Source organism: Mauremys mutica, chromosome 12, assembly GCF_020497125.1.
Source record: "Mauremys mutica isolate MM-2020 ecotype Southern chromosome 12, ASM2049712v1, whole genome shotgun sequence".
Classification (NCBI taxonomy): domain Eukaryota; kingdom Metazoa; phylum Chordata; order Testudines; family Geoemydidae; genus Mauremys; species Mauremys mutica.
The window spans coordinates 80668539-80691491 of NC_059083.1; the positions used below are offsets into that span (position 1 = coordinate 80668539).

At 45.4% G+C, this 22953-nt stretch overlaps 1 protein-coding gene across 5 annotated transcripts in view; it reads right to left on the bottom strand.

Moving 5' to 3' along the window:
• BAIAP2 (BAR/IMD domain containing adaptor protein 2) overlaps positions 1 to 22251 on the bottom strand; it is an 82566-nt gene extending 60315 nt beyond the window's left edge. For all 5 annotated transcript variants that reach the window (XM_044982093.1, XM_044982091.1, XM_044982095.1 and 2 more), the window contains exons 1-3: positions 22160 to 22251; positions 7544 to 7619; positions 2035 to 2121 (exon numbers count right to left, since the gene is read on the bottom strand). In XM_044982093.1, the coding sequence (XP_044838028.1) occupies positions 2035 to 2121; positions 7544 to 7619; positions 22160 to 22207 (211 nt within the window). In that variant the 5' untranslated portion in view covers positions 22208 to 22251. The remainder of the gene's footprint in view (positions 1 to 2034; positions 2122 to 7543; positions 7620 to 22159) is intronic.
• Between the last annotated feature and the right edge of the window lie 702 nt (positions 22252 to 22953).

The following is a 22953-nucleotide window of genomic DNA, read 5'->3' on the forward strand; positions in this document are numbered from 1 at the left end:
AACAAACCGTTCCCACTCAGGCTGGAGCCTGGGCTCTGAGACCTTCCCTCTTTGCCAGGTTTCAGAGCCCAGGGTCTAGCCTGAGCAGGAATGGCTACACAGCTATTTTTAACCCCAGGAGCCTGAGTCAGTTGCCTCAAACTTTGAGACTCGCTGCTGTGGGTTCTTATTTTTGCAGTGTAGACATACCCGAGGGCAACTGAACGCTGCGCAAGGGACCATGGTGCATCTATGAAGGGGAGCTTGGGAGAAAGGAACATATTTACGTGGAGCTGAAATGAGAGAGAGAGAACTCAGGAGTTAAGGCAGGGCACGTGCCAGACTGACCAAAAAGGTGGAAATGCAGTTCCCTGAATGCTTTATCTCAAGAGTAAATAGAAGGGAGGGAAAGGAAGAGCCACTGAAAGGGTTAGAACTGATGATGCCATTGGAGTAATTCTAATCTGCTGGGCAAATACAAGTCATGGGGTGCATTCAAATAGGAAAACTGCAGACAGCATGTACCAGAGCCAGCAATTTGCTCTGTTGCAGTCAGCAGGATCCAGCTAACAAATCCAGCTCCGGCAGCATACAGCTGGGTCTGGCCCCTAAAACGCTGTAGGAGATTTCTGCCAAAACGAGCACTCCTGTTCAGACACCACAGTAAAGGTTCACATCGTCCTCTCCTTGCAGCCTCTCTCTTCTGCCTTTCAAAGGGGCAGGAACTAGCTAGTTGGCTGGCGCCGTTTAGCTTTTTTAAAAGTCGGACACCTTTGCTCTAACAGTTCAAGCAAACTCACTCCCCAAAACTCTTCAAACCCAAATGCTGTCAATGGTCAGTAAAAACAAAGCATCCAAGATTATGCAACGGTTTCATCCACAGAAATAGTTACAGCCATTATAGAACCCCGTAGAAAATGGGTTATCAATAGGAGCCTGAGCAGAGTCCACAACTCAAACATCTTCACATTAACTCAGCTAAGTCAGGCCTGCCAGTGGAGTTTGCCTTAGCAGTGGCTGCAAACACTCATAACTGGAATGTTTCCAAACCACATCCTCTTCTAACCCAGATAAAAAGACATGGGCAGCTGCTCAGGAACCCTTTCCCCAGCAAGCAACCTGGGGAAAAAAAAAAAGCCACGCGTTTGTGCCAAGCAATCACAATGATTCATGTGTTAAGAAAATAATTTCCATTCCCATCTTCAGAGGTAAGAGGGGTAAGGGAGATATCCATTTGACACTTAGCCACTATTTATCCCACTCAGACAGAGCTCAAGTAGTAGCAGCCAAGAAGTCTTTGAAATATGCTTGCTGCCTCGAAGCCTGCACTCCGCTGTTGGTTATATGAAAGGCAGAGACTGCTTCTTCTCCTGCGAGGACAGGAAAGCAACAGCTGCACTTTTCAAAAGTCACTGCCCCAGCACAGTCATCAGACCTAACCTGTGTGTTTACCTAACATGGGAAAAAAACATGCTTTGATCTTGAACTTTAAGTAACTGGAGGCTTGCGATGACTTTTCCTGGCAATGCACACTAACACACCACGTATCCAGACAAAACACAGTGAATCTCATACAGACTGGAGGTGGATTTATTCCACCATCACAAAAATTCCACCTAGACGGTCCATCTGTTGCAGGTTTGCCCAACCATATTCTAGATGATCACTCTAAAAAGATCAAATAAAAACCAGTCAACTGAGATGTTTCTTTCCCCTTATGAAAGGGAAATGTCAGATGGCATGCTCCTCCTTTAAAAAACAAGGAAGCCAACTGAGCTCATGTTAGTTGAAATTCGTTTGTACAGCATCGCCAGCTAGGACACCAGGAACCGCACTCGGTCACTTACTGTGTGGCCAACAAGGCTGCTAGCTCTTAGTTAAAGCTAGTATTTCAAATCCAAAGGGACATCCCTGCCAGAGGCCACCCATTGGAGATAGGTAGGGTGGGAACTCCACATTAGATCTGACAACATACCTCTTGAGCTGAATCTGGTTTCAGTCCTGTTACTTAAAAACACTTTGACTCTATTTATACGATTAAGCTGCCTGACTTACCCAGTTCTTTAGATCCTTGGCTTTCACTGGCCAACTCCCCCATTTTAACCAGAGCATCAAAATAGCCTTTTGCAGCATACGTTACACCTGGAAAACATCAGGAAATAAAAATGATTCATTAGCTTTGGGGCTTAGAATAATTTCTACAATGCCCAACAAGGTGCTAGATGCTGTCCAGTATAAACAGACAAGGTCCCTGGGTCCACAGAGCTTGCAATTTAATTGGAGATAGAGGACAATGAATGGGGGTAACAAATTGGAAGGGAGGGGGTCAGGACGAGGCAGGGAAAGGGCTACAGCATTAAGATTATGGGGTCAGTCATACAAAAAAAGTAGCACGTAAGAACTGGATACTTTTCCCCAAATGCTTCAGCATGACTATTGTTGCCTATAATAATGCTTTTATTGTTCAGAAAAAAATCACTGCTAAATAACTGACTATCACTGACTTTTATTACAGTTCATTCTTGTAGCTAGTTTGTTGACAATCCAACTACACACATCACTTTTAATCAGATAAGTAGGGAAAGGGTTCCTCTAATCACAAGAACATGGTGTAAAGCTTTTGATCAACACCATTAAATTATGTGCTGTTTCTTCCAACATGTGTTACTGATTAAGATAGCCCTTCTGAAGGGCACCTGAAGAAATTAAGATCAGAACTACAAAATAATAGAAAGGCAATTTAAAAAAAAAGTTACAGGAAGCCTTGTGCTGTAACGTTTATTCTGGATACGGAGGTGAGGCTAGAGTCGGGGTCTCAAAGCAGGTTTTCCCCAGAGTGCTTTCAGATATCAAGGGTAATATGTTAATTTTATTCTAGGCATAGGCTTTAAAAAAGCCCCAAGAAACACCCACACACTACAGACTCAGATTAAGTTAGCAACATTTTAAATAAGAGACTCTTCATTTCTTGTCCAGGTCATTCAGGGATATAATAAATAAAGTCACCTTTATTCTCAAATACCAACAGCTTTTTTCCCCTGCAAGGTTTTGTGCATTTCCTCCTCAGGAGGAATTTGATTTTTAAATGCAGCCCAAACAGAATGAAAGACTTAAAATGAAATTAATAAGAAAACACCCACCCAATTCTTGAACCACAATTCAGTTAAGGTGGTTTAATGCAGCTGGAGGTCACTGCTGCATACAGAGCACCATTAAGTACCAGTCCCCCAGGAGATTACCACAAGAGTCCAGAAGAGCAGGAACAATTATATTTTTCTTTAGTTTGTGGAGAATGCTAAATGAGTCTCATTGGTTATCAACAGCCAGTGCATGTGTGGGGATTAGGGGTGGCTGTTCAAAGGAGTCGTCTCTGAAATCTCAGCCAAAGGATGTGATACTGTAGAAGTCTGAGTCACCAGATAACAGGGGGCTTTTTGTTTATTTTTTTTTAATTAAAAAAAGAAAAGAGGAGGCTGTAACTGAATGCAGAACTTAAACAGGCAGGTAGAGATAGGAACTGAACTCTAAGGATCCCAGGGCCATCTACAATAGATGCTTTCATATACTGATTCTTATAACCTCAGCTGAATCCTTAGGGACTTCTCTGAAAGTAAGCAGCAATTAAATTCTACACATCAGCTCAGTTCTGAGAAGAAACCGCCAATAGCACCCAGCTGGACTCAGATCGGGAAGCTTTGTAAAACGAGCACTACTGCGTATTTTCAAGGTTACAGATGATTGAGCTGGATGGACTCCACTTGCTAGGTTAACCTAGAAAACCTGTTTAGACGTTAATAGTGAGAACTAGCAAAAAGCAAACGGGAGAGGTTACGGAAGGGTTCAGACACAAAGGGACATGGGAAGGTGGTACGCTATAGGCATCAGTAGTTCTGTCCAAACATTATTTTGGGAAAAAAGAATCTCAAGACTGAAATCAAGATGGAGCTCTCAGATTCCACATTATCACTACAAATTAGATACACTGAGCTTTAAAGTAAAGCTCAGAGACTTCACTTTGCTGTGCACCCCTTTCCATAAAAGGATGCCTCAGGACAGACTCACTTGAGAACTGGACCACAAGATTCTAGGGCTGTACAAGTAGGAGCATTGCCAGCAGATAGAGGGATATGATGATTCCCCTCTATACGGCATTGGTGAAGCCTCATCTGGAGTACTGTGTCCAGTTTTGGGCCCCACACTACAAGAAAGAGATGGAAAAATTGGAAAGAGTCCAGCAGAGGGCAACAAAAATGATGAGGGGGCTGGAGCACATGACTCCTGAGGAGAGGCTGAGGGAACTTTGATTGTTTAGTCTGCAAAAGAGACTGCAGTTTCAGCATTGAGCGGGGGGGGGGGAGGGTTTGGACTCAATGACCTGAAGTCCCTTCCAACCCTGATATACTATGATTCTAAGATGTTTTCATGGAGCTCCTTTAATATGAACTTGTTCCCAAAAAAGAAAAAACAAAAATAAAACCACACCTAATGAAATATTTTCCATGGATCAAAAGACAGATGAAAAAGGGACAAACAACAGGGTGTTCACAAATGAGGAGACGATCCCTCTAAGGAAGGGCAAGTCTATCCCATTGCCCAATTTAAAAATCGGGTCAACAGGCGATCGGCAACATTCAAATAGCCAAGTCCAGATTGGTGAGCCAATGGGTAGCTTCAGAAATGACTTGGTGTAAGCTTGAGATGCTACTGGCAAATGATTGAAGCAGACATGGATTTATTGTGTGGCCCATAGTTGAGACAATATGACTGTGTCACAATCATCCAGAGGAGTAAGATGAACCATTTCACAACATGAGAAAGGGGTTTTGCAGAAGCTTTAAATAAGGTGGTGAACAAAGCTCTCAGTCACCAATTGAAATTAATAGGCAGCAGGTTTAAAACAAGTGAAAGGAAGTATTTCTTCAAGCAACACACAGTCAACCTGCGGAACTCTTTGCCAGAGGATGTTGTGAAGGCCAAGACTAACAGGGTTCAAAAAGAACTAGATGAATTCATGGAGGACAGGTCCATGAATGGCTATTAGCCAGGATGGGTGGGGATGGTGTCCCTAGCTTCTGTTTGCCAGAAGCTGGGAATGGGTGACAAGGGATGGAGCACTTGATTCCCTTCTCTGTTCATTCACTTTGGAGCACCTGGCATTGGCCACTGTAGGAAGACAGGACACTGGGCTAGATGGACCTTTGGTCTGACCCAGTGTGGCCGTTCTTACATTCAGTTTTCTGGGATCAGCTTGACACAATGCAGCCCTTCAACTTCTGCAGCGTATGCAACCCAGTTCAGTTTGCAGATGTTTTGGCATGGTTTCAGCATTGATTCAAGCAACAGACCTCCAAAGCCGCCACACACAATAACGGGCTGTGTTGGCTGCTGGGAAAGTTTCCCAGCACTGGTTCTGAAGCTTGCAGAGGAAGACTTACTGTCTTTCACCAGACAGCGGTCCAGATTGTGTTCAGTATTTCATCCTACCAAGCAAAGATCTCTTCATTGTTGGGGTCTAAAGGAAGGTGTACAGTTATGAACCAGGCCCAACCTGTAAGTTGCTCACCAGCTGCATCATTTCTCAGATAGACACATTGTGAGTGGTGACTACTGAAATCACACCAAGGTACAAAGCTGGGTGGGAAAGAGATGGCAATACAGGCTTCAAAATTTGGAGGTTTATAGATGTTCATTGTGGTCGGATGTCCAATTCTTATCACAGTAATAGGGATGCCCATGGTCTTGGATTCCTCTGGGCTGAGATACCTTTAAGACTATGCCTGATGTACATGGCAAGCCTAAATTTTGTCATTCATGGTGGTCATGAGTTGGCAGCCATGAATTCTACATCTTACAGGCTGCAGCACGAGTTTCTTGTAGAGTAACCATGTCAATATCACCCTCCTTATGCACTCTGGACAGATTGTCACACTTAGCATACGACAGACCTTCCACATCAAGTTGGTGCACACAGCAGCTGTCCTATAGTTCTCCTGTGCTGTGCTAGACAAGGACTCAATTTCATGTTACTAATCATATCAGGAGATTGATATCCGGTGGCTTTCAGGAGCAAGATGACAACCTTCAATTGACGCTTCTGTTATGGGTTATTAACAACTCAACACACATCGTCAGAAAGCTACCAGACACCGATGTGTCAATCTCCCGGTAGGATCAGCAATGTGAAATCTATAGCCAGACAGCCTGCCACAAAAGGGGTGATACAGGAAGCACTGCATTAAGTTCTGTGCCCTGTGTTATTTAGGAAATCAGACTAAGTGATTAAAGTGGCCCCTTCTGGCCTTAAAAAAAATCTGCAAATTTATGAAAGCCAACAGGCCATTTAGTGATTTAAATCTATGTTTCTTTAACTACCTCCAAAAGGACCGGATATTCAAAGTGAGTGAGTTCACATCTGAGGGAACTGGGGTTATTTAGTCTGCAGAAGAGAAGAATGAGGGGGGATTTGATAGCAGCTGTCAACTACCTGAAGGGGGGTTCCAAAGAAGATGGTGCTCGGCTGTTCTCAGTGGTGGCAGATGACAGAACAAGGAGCAATGGTCTCAAGTTGCAGTGGGGGAAGTCTAGGTTGCATATTAGGAAAGACTTTCACTAGGAGGGTGGTGAAGCACTGGAATGGGTTACCTAGGGAGGCTGGAGGAATCTCCATCCTTAGAGGTTTTTAAGGCCCAGTTTGACACAGCCCTGGCTAGGATGATTTAGTTGGTGTTGGTCCTGCCTTGAGCAGAGGGTTGGACTAGATGACCTCCCGAGATCTCTTCCAACCCTAATCTTCTATGATTCTATTTTAAGAAGTGGTTAGCTAGACCAGTGGTCTCCAAAGTGGGGTGCGCAAGAGGATCCTTCAGAGAGCGTGTGGCAGGAGTGCTGCCGGAGCAGCGCCGCTTCGGCAGTTGGGTGGCCTTTTTTTGGGCGCATGGGGCAGCAAAAATGGTAGAGCCGGCCCTGCAGCGCAGCAAGGGGTGCGTGCTCAAAATTTCTTTTACTGATAGGAGTGCATGATCAAAAAAAGTTTGGAGACCACTGAGCTAGACTACCTAGTTAAGTGCACTCCCAGCCTTGAAATGGCAGCCTTTAAACATCAGAGTCAAAAATTAAAATCTCCATTTTAAATAAGGGTTTTTAAAACAATATTTTAAAAATATTAAAGTGGCAAGATGGCCTTTTAAAAAAAAAAAAGGATTGTAAATATGGTTCTCTCACCAACTAACAGCCAAATCTTTACTGCTCAAGCCCTTTTCAAGTTCAGCATTCTTAAGGTGCTTTGGGGACCAGGCGTCTTCAGGCAACGAACGCCTGGGAGAGGCTTAGCGCCTCATGTCATAATAATGACATTTGAATCCTAATTAAAAAACCCTCTGCAATTTTCCCCTGCCCTATGGAGAAAAGGCATCCAGTGTCATTTCAAAATTCCAGAACAATGCTGCCCGACTGCACCCAGTACTTCTGTCTGCCTCTGCCCAGAACCGCCCTTCCCCGAATACCACAGGAACCACTGCACCAAGGGTTTCAGCACTGAATGCATTTGCAGCGCAACTTCACTTACTTGCCAAGGCTTTTTCATAGTTCTTCCCCATGGAAATGAAGTTCCTGAGGCTGGGATTGAACTGTTCCATGATTGTCTGAAGGAAAGAGCACAAGAAGTGGGAGACATTAGCAAAGCTGGTTGAGTGAGGGACAATTAAGAGCCAGAAGGGCTCCTTGCAGCAAGACTGAGCATCTCCAGGTCTGTTTTGTGTACGCACACAGAGTGGCTGATTCATCACATACACACATGCTGCCATGCACAGCAAAGTCCCAGAAGCAGAGAGTCCTCCCACACAGCCCTCTATAGACAAACACAATCCAAACTTACTGATGTTTTACAAGGGAATATTGGCTGCACATACACAGCCCAGTTTTAAGTATGCAATGTTTTATGAATATTCCAGACACCATGACAATTTTATTTTCCTAGAAGGATATTTATTTTTTCAGCGCTGGCAATATGAAGTCCAAAGTGTAATAGGATCATAGGATGATCTATGATCACAAGAGCTGGGGATAAACTAGAATCATTCTTAAATCAAATGGATAAAACAGCAGAGTTGACAGAAAGCGATCTGGTTGGCTAAACAGAAGTACTGTTCATATTATCTATTTTTGTATTTATACCCATGTATTGTCCTCCCTTTCTTGAAAGGAGATGAATGTATCAGAAGGACACATAGGTGGCATCATCAATGTAGAAATATACTTCTATTTATGGGGTACCAAGAATGCTTTTGTACCTGGATAACACACCATGTGGTAGGTATGCCAAATTGCATTTAGTGAAGCTATGTAGAGAAGCACCCACTCATGCATCTTCCTTTGATGGTATCTGCAAAAGCCTTCTAAGAAAACAAAACAAACTGACTGCTTTCCCCCTAATTGTTCAGCTTAGTTATAATATTTCAGAACATATGTTTGCTTCAGCTCTCCATATATTATAATTTGGCAAAATGTGTGCAGCAGAATTTTTAAATATTTCTAGGTCTAAATGCAAGCTAAAGAGAACATACACATTAGCTTCTTTCATAGGATAAGAACACCCTCCCTTTTGGAAGAATTTATATGTAGCAACCACAGCAATACCAGCTAGAGGGGTGATATTAAGACAAAGGCAGGCTTCTCTTAGCTTACATTGGTCATTACCCAGCAACTGCTGAATCAGCTCAACAGATTAAGAGGATGTAAGGAACCTTTCATTTTCTTCCATCAAGGGCAACTCCTCCACAGAGCTATTCCTCAGGATGTGCTCCAGCAGCCTGCCATTTGGCACAGGACTGATACCTAGCATGAGTCCAAGAACCCAGAGATAACTGCAGCCCTCAGGAACATCCTAGGAACTTCTCCTTCAGCTCCTCTGGCTGGCACTAGCCATAGCCGAGTCTGTCATGAAGAGTTAGGGTTTGATATACAGATTTCTGGTTTTGATACAGTCACTGCCCATTGATAGCGAATAGTTGGACAATGGAGCTACTTAGGTGGCATTCTCAGCCTTTTCCTAGCAGGATGCACATACCATGGCTGATCCAAAACAAAAAACCACTTACCACTTGCCTGGTATTTGCCTTTAGTAATTTAAATACACACACACACAGCTTGAACTCCCCTCCTCCATACCTCTGTCTTAGCCCTTCCCCCCCTCCCCTTCCTCAGAAAGAGGCTTAAACCCCCCTTATGCTACTGTGTGGGGACCAGTAGTTACTCAGCTGGTCAGAAATAGCGAGTCAGCAGAAATAACTTTATAACCGTGTAATAGTCTAGCATCTGGGGGAGTCAGCAAAAGAGCTCTGTCCTAGACCTTGCTACCCTGTTATAGGAACTTTTAAACAAGTGACAAGAGATAAATTAATGCACTGAAGATTTAATTGAGACCAAAAAAATACAAGAACACGTTAAAGACTGATTACTCATTCTGGCTAATCCAGAATTATCTAGTTCTGCACCAGCCTCTCACTTCAAGAGCCACCGTAAGTCAGACCAGCTGCAGAGCTGACAACAAACGGCACAAGGGAACACATTTCAGGGACTGCCTTGGGTATCATCACAGGTCAACAGGGAAGCATGTGTCAGATCACTCACACTTGACAGAAGAGGATTTGGAGTAGGGTATTAAACGTTATTTAAGAGGAGATGACAGAATAAATGGCAATCACAATGAATGAATCCTTCAGGCAGAGTTCACTCCAGCCTGGGGTCAGGCCATGTGCAGCAAGGCAGAACCTGTGCTCGGAATGGCTAATATTGCTGCTTCTTGTCAGTTCTATTGTAGTTGGGAGGGAGGGGACAGGAAACGCCAATACACTTTCTGGATAGGGAGGGTATTTTCACTTCAGTGGGAAAGCGTTTACTTTTTTCCTAGCTTTACACACAGTGATCAGATCACCACCAAAGAATGGATCTTTGTAAATTTGTAGCAGGCTGTGAATGGCTTGTCCTACCCTGCTCCGCTCCAATAAGTCATTCAATCTCCTTGTAACTATGGCATCTTAAAAACTAGACCCAAGTTCTCCAGCTGAGCTCTGTGGGAAGGATAACCAAGTCTCCATCCTCTCACTGACCCTTGAACTAAACTCTGGCTGTACAGGGGGAGCAACCTAGCAGCTAACACAAGCCCGGGGTAGCTACTGAATATTTGCCTGTCTTTGTAAAGAGTCCCCCACCCACCTTCAGCAAAAAGCAGTCCGGGATAAGTGAGGGCCAGTCGACAAGGACAGGGATATGAAATTCAGTTTAATACCTAAATATATCTGTGTGTCCCTAAAGTGTGAATGAGCATTCCCCATGGAGAAGGAGGGGGTCACAAGGCACTCACCCTCACACCACACAGACTGTTACACATTTCTGGAAGGGGCGGGGAGGAGACAGACAAACCCTTACATTGAATAAGCTGATTAAACATCTGTCACCTCATTTGAAGCTGGCCAAACACCATAAAGCTCATTTTCTGCCTGAAGCATTTTGATCCTTAGTTCCTGGTGCCTGTTCTTTTGAGAGGAGAGACTGTTTACAGTAATTTGCTTCTGCAGATACATCCACAGCCACGGATGTTGATCAGCATTGCTCTGTCTTTGCCATCTCAAAAGTTTAGACCAGCAGGTTATTAATTTCAATAAGCTGCCATCTCACCATGGGATAAACTGCAGCCTGTGCTCAAATGTAATACACTATTTAGTGGTAATACTTTAGACTTCAATGTTTGTTAGCTCAGGAATTTGTTTTAATCCTCAGCAATGCCAATGGCTTTCCTCCAGCACTTTTCCTAGCAGGCCAGCAAGAGTGAGACGTGAGCGCTGAAGCCAGTCAGCTGACCAAGGGAGCAGACCACCTCTATCCTAGCTAGACACTCATTGCGTTCTGGGCAGCTTTCCAGAGAGACCAAAAGAGCAAACATCTAAGACAACATTCATCTAAGCTAGATCCAGCTGCGAAGCTTCGGCATGAACTCCCCCTGCCACCACCCTGGCTTTGAAGGCACTTGAGCAAAAAGGTACAGAGAGACAGGGTTAGATTCGCATTGCGCAGTATGCGCACAGTACTCCAAGGGGTGAGATAGACCCCCTGGGTATAGAGGGTGAATGTTAAAATGTTAGCATGTTGGGCTAACTAGGAATTTTACTGCTAATTAACCATGTCGGTCACCCTTTGTCATTTGGATCAAAATATTTCAGACAAATGCTTCTACAGCTTTTAGTGAACATTCATTGGTAGAGCAAAATGACCCTGCAGCAACAAGCTGTTTCATGGATTATCTTCCACAATTATAGGAGACAATTACCTAGGAGACGTTAATTACCACTGAGGGACAGAGAATTCACATCTCATTCCTTAGGTCACATTTAATGCATGTGAAATTTGGTAGAAAATTATGCCTGCAAGTTACTATAGTTCCTGCATATTCCCTCCACTGACCAACCTATGGTATCTCCACGACCATTTACAAGCTTGACAACTCTACCACATAGATCAGTTAGAAATGGGGCCAGTCCCCTTTCTCCAGCCTTCAAAACACATAGCAACCATCATAATTTCAGGCAGAGCTGTTTCAATACTATAAGCTTTTCTCCATTCGATGCTCAGCCCCAGCAATCCCAGGCTGAACAATGTTTACACAGAAGAAATATTGGCAGGATTTCTGTGGGGAAGGATTTTGAATATGTTTGCTAGGTTAACAGCAGTAAAAAAAATCAATATAAAAAAATCAGTTTTGAAGCAGTGTCTGAGGGGATATAGATCTTATCTAAGGAAAAAACTTGAATACATAAAATTTACATAAAATAATTTAATGGAATCTACAGGCTGAAGAAAGCAGTATCCCAAATCAGAACTAACGCAGAGCTCTTATTGCTACAGCAAGAATTTTAACAGTTTCCCATGTGTCACTGAGGGCTGGTCACAGTGGGCTGCCTTGCACAATGCATCTTGGGACCTGCAAGTCAAACCTACTTTATTTTCTTGGGTGTAAAGTCTATGCCCACTGTATGAAACAAGCCTAAATCTCATTCTGGAACTGGTTAAGTCCTGTGTGGCGATTAACCTACTGCACAGGTACAAGCAACAGAGGTAAATACTCTTTGTAAACACAGTGCATCTTGTGGATAAGAAGGGAATCAAACATGGGACTCATCCCTAAATGTGCACATCTGAAGCCTGTTACATAAAAAGCTTAGACTTCACCCTTTAGCCACTAAGAACATGTTTCTAGCCATTGTTATACAACTAAGGACAGCCACTTTAATACAGCAAATGATGAGACAGGGGCACCATCTAAAAAGGGGACAACTGTAATGGAATAAAAGGAAGCCAACAACTCATTGGCTGATTAAAATGTGCCCAACTTAACAGGAGGTTTGCTGGCCGTGAATGTTTTTAGAAACTCCTTTCATTCTGGTAACGGCCCTTGTAATGAACCAAGCCACAATGCAGAAACGAAACTATGCAATCATAGCTGCTGCTCCAAAATAAAAGGTGGCAAAAGAGCTTTTCACTTCTAAGCCTTTGGACTCTCAAGGTGGGGAGAGCAGGAGGGAATGTCTAGAATTAATGTCAAGTATCAGAGGGTTAGCAGCGGTGTTTGTTGTTTTTTACAGATCCAGACTACGAGTCCTGTGGCACCTTATAGACCAGGGGTAGGCAACCTATGGCACGCGTGCCGAAGGCTGCACGCGAGCTGATTTTTAGTGGCACTCACACTGCCCAGATCCTGGCGACTGGTTCGGGGGGCTCTGCATTTTAACTGAATTTTAAACAAAGCTTCTTAAACATTTTAAAAACCTTATTTACTTTACATACAACAACAGTTTAGTTAACTATTATAGACATATAGAGACACCTTCTAAAGACATTAAAATGTATTACTGGCACGCGAAACCTTAAATTACAGTGAATAAATGAAGACTCGGCACACCACATCTGAAAGGTTGCCGACCCCTGTTATAGACTAACAAATGTATTGGAGCATAAGCTTTCGTGGGTGAATACCCTCTGACAAAGTGAGTATTCACCCACAAAAGCTTATACTCCAATACATTTCTTAGTCTATAAGGTGCCACGGGACTCTGTGGCTTTTTTCTAGCATTAATGTAGCTTTGTATCAGGCTAGCCCAGAGAAAACTGGAGAGAGCCCATTTTTTTCCCCTTTCTTAAAGACTCTGGTAACACAAGTTTGCCCTGTATATTAAATGCACTACAGATACTAGTCTATTGCACCGAGTGATCCAGCAAAACCCTGGAATTATTTCTATTAAACTGCTTGTTGCAGTGCTACAGAGCAGCTGGCTGTAGCATCAGCAGCACTGATGAGGCTCACCATGAGGCCAAGTGGGCAGAGAGGAGCAAGGATTTGGAGAGCCTTTACCACCCCTCCACAAACCAGACCTTCCTTAAAACAGAGAAGGTCCATTGAAAGTTCACACTGCAGAGAAGAGTGTGCCTCTCCGTGCCTCGACCAAGGGTCACACAGACAAGGTAAACAGATGTGTCTTTCTGCAGCTATGTTTTCTGGCACCTTGCTGGGTCAAGATTGGTAGAAGGGTAAAGCAAAGCCAATATTCAGCAAAACCCTGGTAGTGAAAGAAACCACATTCTTGCTCAAATTCTGCCCCATCAGCACCACGCACAAGTTGTCTGCCTTCCATATGCTGTCTGGGCAGAGTCTGAAAACTGGCAGCTAAAGGTTGAAAGGGCTTTGTTTTGTTCCACTGCACTAAATTCCTCGGTAATACTGCTCAGCTCTCTGGGATTGTTCTGCCTTTATTCAACTGCCAAAAATTAAACTAATGCAAAGCACGAGGTCTCCACGACAGTTCTACTGAATTAAAGAGCGGGAGAAAAGACGCTCCAGAGGTGATAGAGACAAGTCTCCTCTCTTTTTACATGTACTATGATTCCTCCCAGAAAGCAGAGGGATGCATCCACTGCTAGGGATGCAAAAGTTTAGCTGTGCTCAGACCAGCCCATTATAGAAGTCTGAAGTCCTCCTGTGTAGGGAGAGGGAGTATTTTAGGCAACTTTTGTGCAAGGGTTCTACTGGGTAGGAAATAAACAGAATTCCCTTAAAACCTTTGAAAAAATCCATTTTATTAATTAAACTGAAGAGGAAAGAGGCAGCACATTTCTCCTGACAGTATCATCATAGTCTCAAACTGCCTCCAAAGCTGAATGTGAAGTCCTGTTCCACTCTCCTCTAGGAGGCACAGGGAGACTGTTAGAAGACAGCAGAGTCTTTGACATCAGTTGATTAGACAGTGCTGTGCACCCTGTCAGCAGAATGAGACAGGTGTCGTCAATCAGTAGAGGAAGTGAACATTTTGTATTACACATGCTACTCTGGACAAAGAATGAGCAGAGCATGTCAGTAACATGCATGCTTCATCAATTATCCCTCCAGCAGCTATAGCCAGGCCTCATTTTGATTAGGCCAGAAGGTCTCACCTCCATCTTTGTGCTGTGCAGTACCACATAACAATACTAGTAGGCTTCTGCAGTAGCTCAGTGCGTGGTCTTGGACAAGACATTTATGCTCTGTGCCCGAGTACCCCACAATAATTCCTGCCTACAAGGGGCTGAAGAAGTGAAGAGCACCAGCTGTGAAGAGGAGGTCCTTAATGCTAGATCTATTTTCCCTGCTCATGGACATGCTCCAGGCCTCGGCAGGCACTACTACAAAAGCCATTGCAAGCACATGGCTGCGGCTCAGCTCACTGTTTCTTCATCCTGACTAAGGGCCATGTTATAAAACAGAGGATCCCATACTGGGTCAGAAGGGCATTGCTGGGGAACTTGGGGAGCTGTTTTGGCCACTAGTGCTACCTGCCCCTTGTTTCCCAGCTGCTGAACTCCATTACAGGTCAGCTAACACCCACCTAAAGGCTTGCCGCCTACTACTACTATTGTTTAATACCATTGTAGCACTAACACGCCAAGGCTCCAACCAAAACCGTGGCTCTGTTGTTATAGGTGCTGTACAGACAGAGAGGACGACAAGGTTCCTGCCCCAAAGAGCTTATACAAGCAGCTGCTGAAGTTGTGGGAGGTCAAGGCAATCATACCTGGGAGGGGAAGTGTCCATTAGACATTCTCTGCTCAGATGTGGTCATGCTAAAAAAAGCACAAAAACTGCTCCAAGGAACTCTGATTGCTAAATGGCTCATGCCAGCTTCAGAAACTCATCTCATTATCTCGGCATTAATATTTAATGCCCAAACCCAGATGACTCTACATCTCTGTCTGTCCCACCCTGTGTTTAAACAGTGCTTCATAGTTTCAATAGGCTGAGCTTCTGCTCGAGAAGCTACGCTGGACTCATTAGTAAGTCAGATTTCAATTATGAGCAGGCTCAATACATACCTTCCCTTTCTGCCTCTAAGAACCGCCCACCCAGGAAGCTGGAATCAAAGGTACACAACATAGAAAGACACTGGTCTCTATGTATTGCAACTGTGACTGTCCCCACATCACCTAGGCAATAACAGCGTAACATAATGCAACAGTACATATGCAGAATCATTCTCCACCACTCCCTCATCTGGTGAATGTGCAGTTCATTTGGAGCATTTCCACACACATGCAAATGGCTGCTCCTCAGATGGTACTGTGGGGCTTACTGTGTGGCATCAGGCAAAATGTAAGATTGGAGTTCACCAGCATCTCTACTGGAAGGGTGTTCCATCAGAAGGAGGCCCATGCCAAAAAAGCCACATACCTGGCCAGACCAAGGGTTTCATTTCAGAGTGTCCCTGACAGTCACAGCTTCCACATGGAGGGAGAGCTGGGCAGAGATTGCCATGGGCTGAGCCCCAACTGACTCTAAAATTAAGACCAGGACCTTGAAGCAAATCAAGCGTGGGAACTAGAGTCGTGCACAGATTGCCAGAATGCTGTGCTCAGCTGACCCATGGTATCGCCTGGTAGAGATGATTTGTCTTCTATCTTAGATATTGAATGGTCATTGATAAGTATAACTGCCACTTGGACCAGTTAGAGCTTCTTTGCAGCTTTTGCTTTCATTCCCAGAGCTTGCAGTCAGCCTGGAGATAAGGAATCCATTGACACGGTCCAACAGGAAGGGAAACCACACTACATATAACCAAACTCACATGCTGCAGATCTCATGCTACAAAACACTATCAAACCAAAGGCTTCAACTTGGCTAAACTACTTTGTATGAATGATTTGGGAAATGAGAAGATCCATGACATACTGCACTTGAGCTACAAATAATTGGGGTGGGGAAGGGAGCTACTAGCACAACGAGCTAGCTCAGTATAACAAGCCTAAAGGCAACAGCCAGCTGAGCTCCACTCCAGAGGTGGCTGCATTTCAATGGTGTCAGAGAGTTTGGGAAGTGATTTGGGATTCTTTTAGAAGAAAGGCACTATAAAAATGTATGTTACAATCAACTTCCTTTCTAAAGCTTCCATGTTAATTTAGATAATTTTCAGTGATCAGTTGTCTGAGCAAAAAGCAAAAATCCCTGTCAAAATTCAACAGCAACTGCACAATATGAAACTACAGGAGGAACAAACCCTGAAAAACCACAGGGCAGGAGTAACAGTCATTCCCAGCACTGTAGCCATCCTTAATCAGTGGCTTTTCTGTGTGCCTAGTCCTTCCTGCAATGCAAACTCTTTTAGCCAAAGGAGCAGCAGAGGAGCACAATGCATGAAATTCACATGGTGGCATAGGATTGCTTCTGGGACTAATGCTTCCCTCTCCGCCAGCCCGTATGTTCCCTCCTGTTGCCACACACACAAAACCACCCACCATTTCCCCTCTGATTCACTTGAGCGAGATTCTCGTTCCTTCCCTCCAGACTCTGAATAGTGGCTGTTATGGTAGCAATGACATTTATTACTTCTGATGTGTAGCAACTGACTGTTAGGAATTCTGCCTTTGTTTGCTCAAGACTTTTTTTTTTTTTAAAGGAAACTTTCCTCAGTGCAGCAGTCCAGAAATCCTTGCAAAACCACTCTTCCATTTGAAAAGATGTTTGTAACATGAAATGGAAGCTGGACTGAAGCTCCCAGTAATGTCCATCATCACTGAGAACAGCCTACTCTTCTGGGGAAGAAAAAGTCACCAGGTCTTTCATACTTTTGCCAAATACAAATGCTCTGCATGTAGGTTTAACTATTTGTTTGGAGAGGCAATACAGTCACCTTTCCCCTTGCTGAACAAGTCGGTCACCAGGCACGTGCCAAGTTTCACATGTCGCCTGTGCTAGCAGCAAAGCTCCTCTCAGTCTCAGAACCATCGCAGCAGCTGTGCTGATACAATAAGGTCCACATGGATGAATCAGCGCCTGGGGAAAGTGGGATTACGTTGGCGGAAGGTGCCAGCTTCCTCCATCCCTCTCTGTAATTACTCCACATGTGTAGGCAGCTGATTGTAGCGGCAGCATCAGTGCGGGGGAGGCTGACAGCTCTTCCACCATCTCATTAAGTGCAATCATTCTGAGGGCGAGCACCGGTTCTGGAAAATAATTACGAAGGGCCTTCCTAATCAGCATGCCTAAGGAAAGCCTCGGCACAGGGGCCAAAGACCGAGGCTTCTTTGCTATATAAAATAGTTGCCAAAAGCCAGCTGCCTGCTCCAGACATTGTAATGGAGGACATCAGGGTGCCACCTGCAAGGAGCTCCAGCCACACAGCATAGCTGGCAGTAAGGTGGTTCCCAGTCAATGGTGCTGAGTTGCTTTCCCTTCCACCCACCTGAGCAGAAAGCGGGTGCCCCCATACTGAGGTCTGCAATTCAGTAACTGCATTGCAGTGGCAAAGAGATCCATACTTCCTCCATTTACTCAGGATTGGGTCCTGCCTCCCAAAGCAAGGCACAGGCTGTTGCAGAAAGCCCACCAGAGCAGAAGTTTGGGATTCAAAGCTGAGTAATGCTTGTTCAAAAAGAACTCAAAATTAAAATGTGAGTGTTTGACCTGGGGGAATCCAGAGCTTAGATCCATTTTAGGAAAGTGCCATCCCTGGGCCACCAGCGAAGAATACCAGACTATCAGCAAGACCAACAAACTGTGGGTCTGTTTAAAATTAAGACTGGAAGAAGAGCTCTGTGTAGCTCGAAACTTGTCTCTCACCAACAAAAGTTAGTCCATTAAAAGATATTCCCTCACCGCTCCTTGTCTCTTTAAAACAAGGACATTTATTGTTGTCCAAGAACTCATGAATATGAACTTAACATGACAAGCTGTGGGAAGCCTTCCGCTCTGTACCCAGTTGCAGTGGGAACTGGCTTCCCTTTAGTAGGGTTTGTAAGGAAGCTTTGTTAAATCTCCTGGGACACATTACTTCATGTGATGGTGTCAGCAGATAGTAACTATGAATACCCAAAAATCCTATCAATAAATACACAGCAGGAAAACTGCATCGCTAACAAGCCAATCCACACTTTCACTCCTTGCCCCCAATTGACACCCTGAGACACCTGCACTAAGCTTTCACTGTTTGAAACAACTCCTGTTGACTTTAATGGAGTTTGATGGGATCCTGAATCTTGTTTCCTGGATAAATTTCTTTAGATGTTTGTTAATCCCCATGAGCAAACTTCAAGTTTCAGTAAGGATCCCAGGCAATAACTCCTGTTGGACATCTTCACATGGCAAGAGGATTCTTTTATTTCTACTGACAAACAAGCACTATTCACAAGGACAGAAATGTTAACATAGCTTACAAGAGTTCAGTGCTTTAGCTTCCTTTAATCATAGGATCATAGAATATCAGGGTTGGAAGGGACCTCAGGAGGTCATCTAGTCCAACCCTCTGCTCAAAGCAGGACCAATCCCCAGAAAGATTTTTGCCCCAAATCCCTAAACGGCCCCCCTCAAGGATTGAGCTCACAACCCTGGGTTTAGCAGGCCAATGCTCAAACCACTGAGCTATCCCCTCCCCAATACAACCCATAAGCATACAACTTCCGTGCCTTAGCTTCATTTGGAATTAAAATACCTGCATCAGGCATGGATTCGTGCTTTGGAAGCCATTAGGGGCCACATTAGAAAAAAAATGACAATATCTTACTCAAAATTCACCCATAATGCCAAGTTATCTTTCTCTATCCTCCAGCTGGCAGAATGGTCTACAAAATGACCAACAGTGGAACAGTTGTTAACATTGCTATAGTTTAAATTGTTATCCTCAGGCTTCAGAGTCAATGTGATGTTGAGATGAATAGCGTCAGTTCACACTTTTTAAATGTGGGTTCTGGTCACACTGCAAGATGAAATGTATTTTAACCAGGACAGCTGCATTTTAACCAGGTGCCAGGATTTGTACCCTAGGTCAGGCTCTGAAAGTTTATTATTTGTCATTATAATTGCTGCCTTTCAGTCTGCAAACTGAGTAAAGCAGCACTGTAGTTGTACACATTCAGAAGGTTTTCTTTGCAAGCGAAAGGGTTAAAAACCTCAGGTTTGGCTGAGTGACCGTGTAGATAGTACAGAAACTGATGAAGCCAGTTACAACCCACAGAGGTGAACTGCCAAATACCAGTGCAATCCCACTCTGAGAGGCCATGCTAACATTTGTACTTTCTTCCCTGGAGAAATAAATGCATAAACTTTGCTCAGCTGTCTTCAAACTAGAACCCCTTCAAGTCTCTTTTGGCCAACACAAACACAAAGCTTAAAAATCAAGTTCAGTTTGCAACTGCCAAGGTAAACAGCGCCAGGGTATCACATGGCCACAACAAACAAGCCATGCAGCAAGTTCACAGCAGGACCCAATACCCACTCCCAAAGAAATCTGTACCCACACTGCAAACAGGCTATTAACACAGCTCTTCAAAAGACAACATCTTCACTATGGCTGAGCCACCAGCAGAAACCAATCAGTAGCAACTGACCTTGGAGACTGACCCATACAAGTCACTCGATTCTGAAGACTGGTAAGTCCAGTTTACTTATTCAACAGCTATTATCACTATGTTTGCTCAGCTTAAGCACATACATAATTCTTAGACACCGAGCCTTGCCGATTAGCACAATACTCTATCACGTAGAACAAGGGAGCATTCAGACTGCAAGGGAAAGTTAACATCCGTGCATTTGGAATATCCATGGCCAAACAACAATCTGCATTGCTAGGTTGCTTCCATTAGGTCAGACAATTTTCCATGAGGGAATGCATCCGACCAAGTGGGTATTCACCCCGAAAGCTCATGCTCCCAAACATCTGTTAGTCTATATGGTGTCACAAGACTCTGCTGCTTTTACAGATCCAGACTAACACGGCTACCCCTCTGATCCATGAGGGAATGCAGCCCATGGATACTTGCAATGCTAGCAGAGTTAAACATTATCAAATCATAATCTAATTAAACCTTCAGAGACATGAGAAACCTCATTATCAAATTGGTCATGACAACAGAACAGAAAATAGGACTTTAGTTCATCATTTTTACTAAAATGGAATTGTGACTGGTCATGAGGATTATGCCTTAAGGAGATCACAAGGAAAACCAGCCTTTTCAAACTGTGCTGTGTTGAATGCTTTGGGCCTAAGTTTTCCTACCACAATTTCACTTGCTTTATGCTTACGAATAGCTCAGTGCTCCAGCCATTTAAAAAACAGACAATAGCGTAACTGCTCCAGTTTAATGCATGACAGCCTGCATAACATCCTAGGTTAGAGGGATTATATCAGAGTTTGTCACAGGCTCCAGCAGAGCCCATTTACCCTAATTCACACAGTGCGAGAACAGAGTTTCACAACCAAAATGAAGGGAAAAAAGAAAAAAAGTCACTAGACTCACTGACCTCAGATATAACAAAGTTACAGACATAGAGCTAATGACATGCTTTTTAATAACACTTCCCTCATGGAAGGCATCTGCTGCAGCACTGCCTACCTAGGAGATCTCTCTTCCTTTAACCGGTATATTCTTTAACCCCATATTCATCTAGCATAATCATATACAAGTCAAAAGGAGATCTCTGAATAAATAGGGCTGCCTCTTCAGCACAGTATTCATAGCTTATGAATGGTCATTAAAAACAAATGGCTCTCACTGTACATGGCCATCTTTGGTCCCTAAAGACCATACAGAACATGCAGAGCTGGTGTGGTTATCTGATGCAGCAGTGAAATAGTTTAAGTGGGTTTCACAGTACAGTACAATGCAGGAAGCCCCATAATTGTTTAAGACAATTAAATCTGTTGGTCTGTGGAGGGCTTTGAGATTTCACTTAGGAAACCATAAACTAAGATTGCTTTGTAAATGGCAGCTTCTCCAATCTCAACACCCAACGCAATACCCAGAGCTGGCTCAAAAGCTAAGGGAACCCTTAAAAGCCTTTCACTCTGAAAGAGACAGCTAGGTTTGAAATTGGGCTTTATTTTAAAGCTCTACTTTTGGAACCACTAATATGAACCATTTTGAAATGAAAATGTTTGCCTGGTAAAGTGTAATCTGGTGGTGGTGGTGGTGGCAGGAGAAGTTAGAGGGAGAGCCCGTTATTAGTGTCTGTAGGAACCATTTGGTTCTCCACATAGCAGACTGTTTCTCCATTAGCTACAGCTATGAGTTATCATCCACGACCACACTTCGAGACCAGCACGAAAATCAGGAATTGACCCCAGGATGTCACGTCTAAGGAGCGCGAAGTGCAGCAAGGGAGTTCGGATTGCAAGCGACTCCTACACAACTCCGCGGCCAGTTCCGCGCTTACATAAGAGGACAGCGTTTTTCCACCCCTCAGAACAAAACCCCATTTCCCCAGATTTAGACACTGCCCCCAAAGAGGGCGAGAAAGGAAAAGAGGCCTTGCAATTAATTAAAAATAAAGACACTGAACGTTGCATAACCGCACTGGGGGAAGACAGCAGCCAATTAACATTTCAAAGAACCCAACCCATTAACCAGCCACAAGCCAGGGGCGGGACAAGCTCCGACGCCCATTGTCTGGGAGCCGCTGCCAAGAAAAATTACAAGCGAAACGTTCCGGCCAAGCCCCGCAGCGCGAGCCAGCGAACTGCTGCCGGAGCCGCCGCGGCTTTCCCCGCGCCAGGCTCGGCCAGGCTCGCCCGGACAGTCACCCCGGCGAACCCGCGGGGCTCACGGCGCCAGGCGAGCCGGCTCCGCGCGCAGCACCCCGGACTCGGGGCCGGGCGCCCCCGGGGCAGCTCACCTTGTAGACGGTCTCGGTGAGACGATGCACCTCCTCAGAGCGCGCCATGGCGCCGGGGAGCGAGCACGGAGCAGCGGGGCCAGCAGCCTGGCAGAGTGCGCGGGGCGCGGCGGCCGCTGAGCTTATATCGCCGCCCCGCGCCCGGCCCCGCCCCCGGCCGCCCCAGGCCCCGCCCCCGGCCGCCCCCGGCTCCGCGCGGCTCCGGGGGGAGGAACGGCCGCGAACGGGTCCAAGCTGCCAGGTACCCCCCGCGCTCCGCGCCCCCACCCCGCCCACAGCCCCCGCACCCCTTAACCACCCCACACGACCCTCACCCCCAGGCACCCCCCCACCCCTTAACCAGCCCACTGCCCCCGCCGCCCCCTCACCCCGCAACCCTTAACCCCCCCACAGCCCCGCTGCCCCCTCACCCCCCACCCGCCCACAGCCCCGCTGCCCCCTCACCCCCCACCCGCCCACAGCCCCAACACCCCGCACCCCTTAACCACCCCACAGCCCCGCTGCCCCCCCAGGCACCCCCCACGCCTCCTGCTCCCCCACCCCTTAACCAGCCCACAGCCCCCGCCGCCCCCTCACCCCTTAACCACCCCACACGACCCTCACCCCCAGGCACCCCCCTACCCCTTAACCACCCCACTGCCCCCGCACCCCCCTCACCCCGCAACCCTTAACCACCCCACAGCCCCGCTGCCCCCCCAGGCACCTCCCACGCCTCCTGCTCCCCCACCCCTTAACCAGCCCACAGCCCCGCTGCCCCCTCACCCCCAGGCACCCCCCATGCCCCCTGCTCCCCC